Source organism: Anopheles darlingi, chromosome 2, assembly GCF_943734745.1.
Source record: "Anopheles darlingi chromosome 2, idAnoDarlMG_H_01, whole genome shotgun sequence".
Lineage (NCBI taxonomy): Eukaryota > Metazoa > Arthropoda > Insecta > Diptera > Culicidae > Anopheles > Anopheles darlingi.
The window spans coordinates 22,776,903-22,789,053 of NC_064874.1; the positions used below are offsets into that span (position 1 = coordinate 22,776,903).

The 12,151-nt window shown below is 46.2% G+C and overlaps 1 protein-coding gene across 5 annotated transcripts in view; it reads left to right on the plus strand.

The window, feature by feature from the left end:
• Positions 1-12,151, plus strand: part of LOC125950195 (probable serine/threonine-protein kinase DDB_G0267686) — a 51,464-nt gene that overhangs the window by 13,719 nt on the left and 25,594 nt on the right. For all 5 annotated transcript variants that reach the window (XM_049677946.1, XM_049677950.1, XM_049677947.1 and 2 more), the window contains exon 2: positions 7,477-7,696. In XM_049677946.1, coding sequence (XP_049533903.1) covers positions 7,603-7,696 — 94 coding nt within the window. In that variant the 5' untranslated portion in view covers positions 7,477-7,602. The remainder of the gene's footprint in view (positions 1-7,476; positions 7,697-12,151) is intronic.

A 12,151-nucleotide genomic window follows, 5' to 3' on the forward strand; every position in this document is an offset into this window, starting at 1 on the left:
GGCGACTCGTCGCCAGAAAGGGGCGAGGAGAGAAAGAAGTGCAATGGCGTCGGTTTGTGGGGAACCTGGGGGGGACCTGTGGGACCTCCTAAGGGCGTTTCGTCGTATCTCGGGTTTGACGGTTCGCAGCGCAGGATTTGTTGTACATTGAAAAGGGATAACATATCGAATGGTTGCTACTGTCGCTGACATGGGATGCGACCGGGATACGGGTTGCATGATGTCGATGCACTCGGTGGGCATTGAATAAACCCCCACTCCTCCTTCTCCCTCTTCTCTTTTTTCCCACTCCACGGGGGTTGAGGGTGCGCGTGTGATTGATGAGGTTTTGCCTTACGGTTCCGCGCGTCACGTGGAACCGAGTGTTGCCAATAGTTTACCAGCATATATATATCGCTCGCGCTTTGGAGCGTGGCCAGATCCGGTTCGGACCAACGACCAACGGGGTGCTGGCGGGTGCTTTGGCAGTAACAACCTTCGGTGCTGCTGATGAGACGATCCGTTGTTGGTCCTGCCTGTAACCGGAAACTGCGCGCGCTTCCCGTTTAATGCGATGTCGCGACAGACGCGCTCTTGGTGTGTTTATTGAAAGTGTGGCGAGGACTGGAATTTCCCGTTGATAAACTGTGCAAGCATAACATCGTATCGTGTCTGGCGTTGGCGTATGAGATGATGAGGGTCTTAAGGGTGGGGTTAAGGTTAATTCGAGTCAAATAAAGGCTCGTTTTTGTAGATTTTTTTGGGAAGAAACCATTGAACTTTATCTTTTTACAAAACAAAACACACCAAGTTAAAACTTTTCAAGAATACTCGGTAGGATATTGGTTAGTTAATTTGTTAAAAATTACGTTCATGGCATCTGATCTAGAAAGGCAAGTCTGCAAAAATGTACTGTTTTCGGTGCTCATCATGCCCCTTTCTGCTGGATCATTGGAAATATACAAATCGATATTCCTTTGTTATTTGCTATAAGTTTATCCTAGTGACCTTGTTAATTTCTTGTGGAGTTTTCATTTTTCTATTTTTGGTTGCATTCTGAAGTAATGCTTTTACAATTTTGTATCAAAAAATAAGTTTTAGATGTTAAAAGAAAAAAGATCAACCATTATTATAAAAAATCCCTGGCAAATAGTGTGCAGATGTTTAAAAACGTTGGTTTTGGGAAAAGTAGCGAGATGCATTGAGTCATATATGAAGCGAAGATTTTGAAAAATCAATATCTTTATCAACTTTGCTCCAAACGTTTTGATTGACCACAATAATATGATCCAAAAATTTTACACTACTCTCACAAAAGGATGAGCTTTTATTGGAAAAATATAGAAAGAAAGTTTGAATAAAAGAAAGTAAATACCTTAGCCTTAAAGCCACACATGAATTCGATAATCGATCGTCGATAGCGCCCTTGCCAAAGGCAAACGCTTGCTGTAAGAGAATGTCGCTTCCGTTAGTTCAAATACTGACTTTTTCATTTGCAAAACTATTGTCCAGCCACAAATCCTTAATTGAAATGAATTACAATCGGCAAAAGGGGTTCTAGAGGGAAAGGACGCGGTTAAAAAAAAAATGGCGCGTGGAGGGAGGATCGCGCTCACGACCAACGGCAAACAACTTGCGCTGCGCAGTGTCCGCGGGACCTGCATAAAACATTGGAACTGTCGCCCGGGGGTGACCAGCAAAAGGAAGCAGTGCCGAGGAAACCGGAGAGGAAATTAAATTCCCAGTGAAATTGCTTGTTTGGCCCCGTTCATTACGTCGAATCCGATCTGGTGGTCTTTGGCCGGACAAAACGATGCTCCGATGCTCACACGCTCCAATTTGTGGTTCATTCTCCGGGGGGCAGGGGAGGTTTTTGGGCACCCCGTACACACGTACGTGTGATTGCGTGATTGTAATCGTTAGTCACGAATCCACGAGGGTTTGTGAAATGCAAATTGGGCTACACCAATGTGTGGTAGATGCATTAAAAAAAAAAAAACCCCAATCCAGCAAACCGTTGCTAGGGAACCGTTGGTTCCCGCTTTGCAGAAAACACGACCACGACGATAGCACATTTAATGGCCCCTGTCGGTTTTCGGTGACTCCGGTGGTGACCATCGACGGGAACGGTCACGGTTTTCTGGTTCAGTGGCCGGAGCTAAGCTGCATCCAGATGCAAGCGCGGAATGGCGAATCATCATGAAAGCATGATGACTTCGTTAAACAATTCAATCACGAAGCATCTGTCCCAGCATGCTTTGTTCCCGGTAACCAGCGGCTACGGACAGCGGACAAAAGTCAAATGATGACCGGCGTGGTAAATCCCCACCGGTAGAACGACGACGACGATCCACGACAACGACGACGATGACAACAGACACCGACTGATGGCGACAACCTCCAAAAGCTTCAACTGCATTTCGTATTCCAGCCGTCAGTTTGAATGTCGGAACGATGGCGGTCGATGCGGTATCACTGTGTGCGTTCGTATGTGTGTGTGTGTGTGTCTGTGTGTCTGTGTTTGCCCTCCAGTATCCCCGAGCAAGGCCATTTCCATGAAAATAATGAATTAACACGAAACGAGAAACAATAACAAATAACGAATGCCTGCGAGAGGCATGTTAAAACATTAATGAATTCCCATGTTCCATCTCCATGTCCATGGGAGCCTGGAATGTTCGTCTCTCTCTCTCGTCTCTCTCTCTCGTCTTTCTTTCACGCTTGCCGGATCACCGGAGAGATATTCAGTGAAAATTTGACGATTAAATGGAGTGAAAGGTGCCCAGATCTGGCAGCTGAAAAGCATTCCCTGTATCTGATTTTCGAGCTTTAGTCCCCGTTAGGTCATCTGGAGGGGGGGTGTTCGTGGAACGTGGAAGAATGGGCACGCTACACCCCCGCCGGCACCGGTATTGTGGATCTGCATTTGCATCCGCAGAACATGCGCTGCGCTGCCAATGTAAATGCAAATTAATGAAGATTAAAAAATGAAAAATCCAATTTGTCCCGCACGAATGCAGCCCACAATGTTTTTTTATTGGAAAAGGGATGTGCTTCAATCATCCGTTACCAGGACCTGCGGAGTTCAACGCAGTGTAAATTGGGTGGTAATTGGGACACGTGGGACCACTAGTACTGGCTAACCGAGGCGAACCAATTCATTTCGTTTGACAAATGTTTAATTTAGGAAGAATTTTTTGTTTTTTTATTGTGGAAGAATCGCGCGAGAAATTTGTATAAAAAGTGTCGACCAATCGGAAAAAAAGACAACGATACATCCGTGCATTTGCCCAAAATCAATGTTCTCAAAGTTAGATCTTTGTCGTAAACTGCGGGACTGACTCTTTTGTACTTTTAATCCCTTATTCCGAGCACCATCTCCCTGGTATTATCATCAAGTTTTTATTAAAGAGATTAATACTGTTTTTTTAACGACAAATAATTTAATAATATATTTTTTGAGTAAAATTATTGAGTAAAAAGTTGCCAAAACTGAAAAAAATTAATAAAAACCTAACAAAACATCTCATAAACTCAACAAAGTGCATTTTGACAGACATACTTGCCATATTTGACATACATATTGTCAAGCATATTGCTATGTTATACATTTTTATTAAACCGCGTTCCAACGTACTTGAAGTTGTTTTTCAATAATTTGATTGAATTGTTTTTGTTTTGTTTCAATATGATATTTACGATAAATATAAACAAACGCATAATTTTGTAACAAAAGATCATTCAAAGTGAGTCGTTTTGTTGTCCGCTTTATCCAAAGGCCTGCTCCTCCTTTAATTCAATCATGCAATCGAACCAACATTATGGTTTCCCCCCCTCCCCTCCCCTTATTTCCACCCCGGCTTGTTTCCCGGGTACATTCCATTCCAGTACAAAGAGCTCCCGGATTTTACCATTGAAAACTTCACCCCCAAAAAAAAATTTCGCGAAAACCACGCGCCCCAAAACGGAAGCCCAAAAGTTGGAATGGATGAATGGATGGATGGATGGATGGATGGAAGGAAATGCGAGACGTTGCCGCGACGATGGTCTGAAGCTCTACTTCGTGTGAAGTATGAAATGAAGCAAATCCTTGTCACCACCAGCATGGCGCCACCACCTTACCAGGGCGGTTATATATTCCGGGAAGAAATTGAGAGACACTTCACCTCAAACACACAGCTGGCCAGCCGGTAAAGGCAAAAAAGGGCATCTCAATAACTGGCAGCTTCAACGCCCTTTTCGTGGAAAAAAAGCGAGATCACCGCCGTTGTGAGGCTGGACGACGTTGCCATCGATAAGAACGCAAAGCACAAGCAGCAGCAGCAGCAGCAGCAGCAGCATCGTGGCCAGCAGAACGCTGCGGTCGAGGAAGTAATTTGTCAAAGCTGCCCGTCCGCCGTCGACGGGAACTACATTTCTAGCATGTTGTTGTTTTTTTGTTTCGTTCTCGTTCTCGTTTTCGTTGTGTTTGGCGAATGATGGCGGAGAAAGGCGAAGGAAAATACACAAACAGACCAAGCCGGCTGCTGCTGGTGGCCAAAACAGGAGGAGGAGGAGGAGGAGGTGGTGTGGTGTTGTTGGCTTTGGAAAATGGACAAAACATAAGCAAACTTCATCCCTCGCGACGGCTCGATGACCATCGCTCGTTGGAGGGGGTGGAATGACCAACCACCTCCCCCAGGGGGGGGTGATGCTGTTTTGCTGCTGCTGATGCTTTGTGTGTTGCGGATAAGCCTCCGAGGTTACCAATACATATCTCAACGTCGCTCCCTCTCTTTCTCTTTCTCTCTATTTCGCTGGCAAGCCGCAGGTCAACTTCTATTCCGGAGGGATTAAGGATCCGGAGGGGGGAGGGCCCGACCAACCATCATCCGGATAAAGCTCTCGTTCGCTCGGAATTTGATATGATGGAAATGAATGGACCACCAGCACCAGCAGCACCCAGGGCCATCCACATCTCCAGGAAGCCTAACGAAGTGCACGCTGGGGCGCTGGGCCTCGAAGCAGTTATTAAAAATATGCCAAAAATATGCTCCACTCACGCCTCTCTTGGGGCGAAGGCGGTGCTGGCTGGGCGATGCTAATCTTTTCTGCTTTATTTACGTTACATTTCTCCGCTTCGCGCAATATCGGGAGTGATCCTTCCGGGCTTAAACACACACACACACACACAAACAAAATGCGTTGTGTGTTGTTTTCCATAAGGAAGTTGCACAGTGTTGGTTCGAGTAGTTGAAAGGTTAAAGAACGTAAATTAAGTGTTTCAATCTGGGCAACTTCCTAGCCAGCACAGGTGGCAACTTTTAGTTGCTCTCTCTCTCTCTCTCTCTCTCTCTCTCTCTCTCTCTATCTCTCTCTGACTAATGCTCTAACACCGGCTAGTAACGGTGTCGGCACTTTATTACTGTCGGTAACATTCCCTCGCAATTGGCCACACAATTTATGCTGCGATGTGGTAGCTACCCGGTTTCCCAGGCTATGTTGCATTCCCTGGACACTGGTGACTGGCCTGGCCAGCAGCAGCACCAGCAGCACAGTTGCGAGTTGATAACAAAGTTGACGAAGTTTGTGCTTCCTCATTGATAAATTGAATCATCAGCGAGCACCGGACCCGGTGCCAATGCAAAACGGTGCAAATGGAGCACCACCAGACCACTAGACAGAGGCAGTAGTAGTAGTTGGGAAGGGGAGGTTGGCAATAGTTTTGCAACACAACTCACTTGTGGCCCCAACGCTACACTCGCTACATTTGAGTGGCGATGGAGGCGCATGGTGAGGATCGCGGTTCCCCGGCGTCGAGGAGAGGTCGCGGTTGTTGGCTAACTTTTCCCTCCCCCGGCGCATAGTAGTTGTTCTGCAAGTGCGCGTCGCCGCTGCCGACCACACCATCAGCCATACCGACGCCGTCATTGCATCTTGACCTCATGATGGTGGTGGTGGTTTCGTCCTGTCAGCCGCATCCGCGCCCGCACACACGTTCTAAACTGCCTCTGACAGGATAGTACAATGCAATAAAGGCGTAAACTTTCGATGTGAAAAGTTTGAAATTTTATTTTGTAACCGAATAAATATGGCCTTCGGTGGGTAGAGAGAAACGGGCATTTTTTTTTGCCTTTGCTTTTGCTTTTGCTTCCCAACCCAGCAGCATCGTCAGTTGTAAAAGCGATTTCAAGGGTACTAACTGTTGGTTTTGTGTTTCGCTTAAATCGTTTTAGAGAGCCCTTGTAAGCGTGGCTGTTGAAGCGTGAGTTATTCCTAATTGGTGTACCATAGCTTAACCTACATACAGTCGTCTTTTTCTCCCTTTTATGGGGAGAAAAAATCACCAGCGACCAGACCTAGAGGTAGCCAAATGGTTTTTGAACATGAATAAATCTAAGAATTAAATTGTTGGTGACAAAACTTTGGTGGTTTTGGTCTCTAACATTGATAGTTAAAAATGATCGTTTATAAATGGTAGAATATTCGTTAACGACTGTAGTAATGACGTTAAGTAATGGCCAAATTTCCGCCATGATTCCGAATTGATTAGAATAGTTAGAGCTGATCGCACAATTTAAATTCTTCTGTCAATTTCATATAATTCATCAATTACATGGAATGGAATACTCGGTAATGGAAGTTAGGTTTAATAGACCATTACTTCCTACAAATACTTTTAAACAAATTGTAAATATTCTGTTCCTAAAAATAAAAGCTGTTACAAGTTAAGTGGTTTTCTTATTAACTTACTTATTTACTTACTTATCCGGGGCTACAACTGACAAGCTTTGACCTTCCACAGAAGATTCCTCCACCGCTCTCATTAACTACTCAATGAGAACTATTGAACAGAGAAGATACCTGAGTTTCCTCTGAGCCAAATGATTTAATAATTTTTAATACAAGTAATGATTGGGATGATATCTTGAAAACTTGAATTGAATAGCTATTCCAGTGACTTTTAAGAGAATTTTCGTAACTAATGAACTGAATAATGAAGCTACAAAAAATGTTAAGAACATTACATAATAACTGACCATTGGTTTTTAACAAAATACTTACGTACAATACTTTTCAATAATTATGATTTTCAGTCTAAAAATCATGGTAACAATTTACACAAGCTTACAGTACGATGTTTGAGTTCCATAGAAAAGCAAACGAAAACAAATCATTACCAGATTACAGTTAATGGCTACGACAACCACAACTGCATATTAACATATCGCTTTTCTCTCCCTTTTTCTTTCAGATTGCTACATGTCCTCGTTGCAACGTTGATGATCGTGTCGTGTTTCGTTACGAAAATTCCAACTGTTCTGAATGAACCAATGTTTCCAATGGACTTTTGAGGCCTTTGTCCTTCGGTGGTTTTACGATTAGTTTTAGTTTTGAGTGAAGCAAGTGCAGCACGGGTTCTGCCAAGCGAACAAACTTTTACAATGTTGAATACATAACGACCCAATGTGTTTCCGACCGAAGGATTAATTCAGAAACATTAATTTCTTCCTCCAGAGTGGTACAGGTGCAAACAGTGCTCCGTAGCAGAACCAGTGTTGGGTGTGTTGCCCAAGGGAGAAGGGGAGACGGAGAGGGAGGGTGGGAGAGAGAGTGAATGTGTTACAGGTGCAGCGTACTAGTATGGAAATAGCGAGCGTGATGGATAATATGATGAAAACTAGCATGGGACTACACGACGACCGATCCTCGCGAAACAGCAACAGCAGCAGTTCCGGTAAGTGTCACCGAGTGCGGGAGTGCGGGAGTGCGAGCAATTATGAAGGGCTTCATGGCCCCCTCCCCCTCAACATGTGGCCCACATTCGCGAGGACAAGAGTTATGTCGAATTATAAGCGCTCGCTCTTGAGTGGTTTCCCTCGCTTCTACTCCGCAACCACTCAACCACCCAAGTGCTTGGGAATTCCGGACCGGAAACTTGTGAAAATTGACACTTCTGAGTTGAGATAATGAGGCACGCCGGCAGTGCCAGTACTGCGCCAAACTTCACTTCTTCTAGTATTTGTCCCAATGTACGGTAGCTCCGGTCTGGCACATTGGCACAAAGTGTTGACTGAAGGGGAGGGCGGAAAAAGGGTTCAAAAAGGGGGTTAATGCAGATGCATTCCACAGCACTCGCCCACATGGACACACACACACACATAGAGGAGCATACACTCCAATTTAGAGCTCATTCAAAATGTAGCAAAACGTAAAGTCAAGCTTCTCGTACGGGAAAGGATCTCTGAAACAGAATGAAGGAAAAGAAGAGAGCTCCATAACAATTCGTTTTCAAACATTCATGCCATGCCATGGCAAGGACAAAGCGGTAGTGTTCCTCCCCGGAGACCCCCCATTTTCACCGGCGACCATTTGGCGCACACTCACACCATGCTGTACCTTCTGTTGAAGAGCGGTGGTAGACTTGCAAATTACGATCGCTTCAACCGACGCGCCTTTGGCCAACCGGCGGCCGCGTGAGTGCACTTTCCTTCGCCTTCGCCTTTCCACACCAGACGTGGCGTCTTTTACGTCTCTACTTCTGGCATTTAATGCAGGCGCAATTGCAGTTGACGATCCGGGAGAGAACTCTAACGTTCGGTGGTTGTTAAAGTGGTCTGGCGTCTTCTTGCTCCGTACCCCGCGCTAGCACACTTTCTTCCTCAAGTACCGTCAACAACCACATCATTAATTGATGGTGATGAGTTGCAGCAGTGCTGGAGGAGGAGGAGGATGACTAGCAAGTCGTAATGCCACGTGGCACGTGCTGGTGCCACGAACACCACAACACGGTTTCTTAGACAGCTACCGACAGTGTTGAAGATGTCTAAACCTTCGAGTCTAAACCAAAACACAAACGCTAGAAACTCGTCTATAAAGTCTCTCTCTGTCTCTCTCTCATTCGCTCGCTGGAATCAATATCATCTAAAGCTTTGAATTGGTTGAAAGCGAATCCTTACGAGATCACGAGCACCATTCCGGAATGGTGGCTCATTGAACCGAAGCAATTAGTAGTACGACTGTGTGGCCTGCGAATGATTCAGCCAGCAGCCAGCAGCCTAGCAGCTGGACTGCGTGGAAATGGGAAATGGGTGTTCGAAACTCTCAGGACCACTGTCTCTCTCTCTCTCGTACTATGTATTCCACGCTATTTCTACGTTGCTATCATTCAGTTGATTTGAATTTATACATCCCACCGGACCGGATGGGAGGGGGGGCGGGGGTTCCTCTCTCCTGTTCCTCGCTTCGACCGGGTAGGGAGAATCCAACAGAAATCCAAAAATCAATAGCAATTTAAATTTTATGCTTATTTGATGATAATCGATAGAGCGAGCGCGCGCACGGCCGTCTATGATGATTAGAAGCAGCTATCCCCAAACCGGGGGGCCTTCTGACCTCGGATCGAAATTCGACCGACCGGAGCACCGAATTAGCGAATCCTGTCCTGGTATTGCCGGCCTGTTGAGTTTACGATCGATCGCGGTCGGTTGGTGTTGTTGTTGATGAATGGCGAGCATAAAAGCACTCAGCAGCAGCAGCAGCAGCAGCAGCAGCAGCGCCCGGAAATATGCAATAAAATATTTCACGCTCGATGCTGAAATTTATGATCTGCGGTGGTCCCGGGAAATAGGTCACCTGAAGAGAGAGAGCGAGGAAGGGGAAGAGATAGAGAGATTAATTATTATTCTAATCATTCCCATCATCGCCCGTGTAATCGTAAAATTTCGTGGCGCCGACGTGGCTCTCGGTATCACCGTCGATAACGTTGCGTGGATTCCTGTTCGGAGACGACGAGTGCCACTCACTCGCAGCCGCGCACACAACCGAACCGGGCTTCTCTGGACATCCGGCAAACCCCCGGAAGACCGGGTACGCGCGGATCCCAATTTGAAGCCAATAAAAGAAGTGTTTTTACGAGCCACCGACTGACCGACGTTTGTAAGCTCGATTGAATGCTGTGCGCGTGGATTTAATGGACCCGAATATACATAACGCGGAACCGGTCCCCCGCAGAGGGTTCTTGCTTCGGACAATCTCGGACCAAAGGTTTATTTTTTTGGCAAAAGAATGAAGTATAGGATCTTGGTTTGGTCTGGCCTGGCCCGGGTAAGAAAACTTTTGGCTCTCGAGGCCCTTTTGCTCCCTCTCTCTCTCTCTCTTTCCTTTCATCGTGTCGTGTGTTCCGTTTCCCTCGCCACCTTTCTTGACCACACAGTACCCTCTCCCCTCAAGGGATAGAATGGCAGATAACCATCCTTGATTAATCCAATAACAGGATTCTGCTGGCTTCCCCTGGGCCCTTCTTCGGACGAATTTCACTTTCAGGAAGCTTCTTTCCCTCTTTCTCATCCCCCTCCCATCTCAAATGCCCCCTGGGTAGTGTCGGTTCCGATGAAAAAGGGTCCAAAATCGGTATCTCTTGGCCTCTTTGTCCCTCACCTTACCGAGAGTCCATTTCCGGAGAGGCTTCGGTGCTCATCGACGATGATTGCCGGGCTTCTCGTCGCCGGCGCAACCCCGGCTCCGGAAGGGATACTTCGGCACATCCGGCCAACGGGGCAACCCTGGGCTGTATCTAAAAACATATGACTTTCTCCTTCGCGGACCAACGCGCGCGCGGGGAAAAGGGACATGAAAAATGGATCCCGTTTGCCGTCGTGCTTGGTGCTTGATGTTGTTGCTGCTGCTGCTGCTGATGGCGGTCACAAGATTTACGCGCCCAAATTGATACGTGTAAACTTTATTGATTGCCATGTTTTCGATGGCTGCCGATCGAATGGTTGTTTTTTTTTATTTTCGGCAGCCCATTCCCCATTCCCCAGATTAAGTAACTATCGACTGTGGTTATGCTAATGCACCTTCGTTTTGGTTATTCAATTTTGGTTTCTCTAAACAAAGCCAACAGTCTAGTCAGTAGCATTCGATGCTTGCCAGTAATGGTTCTTACCTGGTGTAAAGCGAACAGCGAAGAACCACATTGTGGCCATCGGTCGTATCGTATCCTTTGAAATGTATTCATCGGATCGAACTCGCTTAAAAATAAAATGCAATAACCAAAACTCGGAGCAAATCGTTTACATAGCCGGGGGGTGGGAAAACGGAACCCAGGGCCTCCTTTGAATTCCCCCAAACACCCGAACGTTCGTTATGCATACATTTTGTTTCCGGAGTGCTGCTGGCGAGGGGGGCCGGTGGTTCGTTCGGTTTAAGGGAAGAGAAACGGAAATGTCAAACCAATCGGAACATAGCAGCATAGGACGATTGACTTTGTGTGTGTGTGTGCGAGTGTGTGTGTGTTATGGTTAGTAGACTGAAAGGGTGAACAAACCGTCCGTTGCGCCATCGCACCATTGCCCAACGGCCATTTGCCGATCACGAACAATCGTCGGCCAGTCGATTTCCATTTCGTTCTGTCGATTTGTCGTTTGCTTGCGAGGAGGAGGAGGGAGAGGAAGAAGCGAGGTAGTGGAGCAGGTTTTCGGTAGATTTCATTTCCAATTCCAGCTCTCCAGCTTGCTACGGTGGGATCGATTTGACTTCACAAGCGGCATCGCATGTGCGTGAGTTCGAGTTGGAAGCTTTTTTTTTTGGCTCTTGTTTTGTTTTGCGGGTTTTTTCATTGCTTTCTTTCCAGGAAGCTCCGTGATTCGAGCCGATTCCCCCGCACCCGAAGGCCCTATACACCGTCACGATGATCGATGCGCATCGTCATCGAATACGGTAAACGGTGGGGTGGTCGGCTGGACGGTTGGTTGTTTTTTTTTCCTGTCTGTTTCCCTCCCTCCGCAGAATGTTGTCATCATTCAATTTAGATTTCGATTGGTCGTTTCGGGAGTCGAAAATGCTGATGCAAAGCGAAACAGGGAGCGGTGTCTGGGGTCTGAATTCGTTCCTCATTTGTTTGACCGTTACGCCGGCGTTTCGTTGGTAGTAGAGAGGATGGTAGGAAGGTTAACAGTTCTGGAAGGTAGAAGGTGGAATTGATGAACCAACATCGTTGCAGAATGGTTAACGGCGTTAGCGATGGAAATTTTAAAACATTGTTTGATCAAAATTGATGCCTTAAATGGCACAATTCGTTAACTGATACTGAGTATTCTGCTCTTGTTGTCGTGTCTATTATCAGTTGTACAACGTCTATTATCAGCTGGAAACGAAGCAGTTGTAAAATGATTTAGCTTTTAGTATTGAA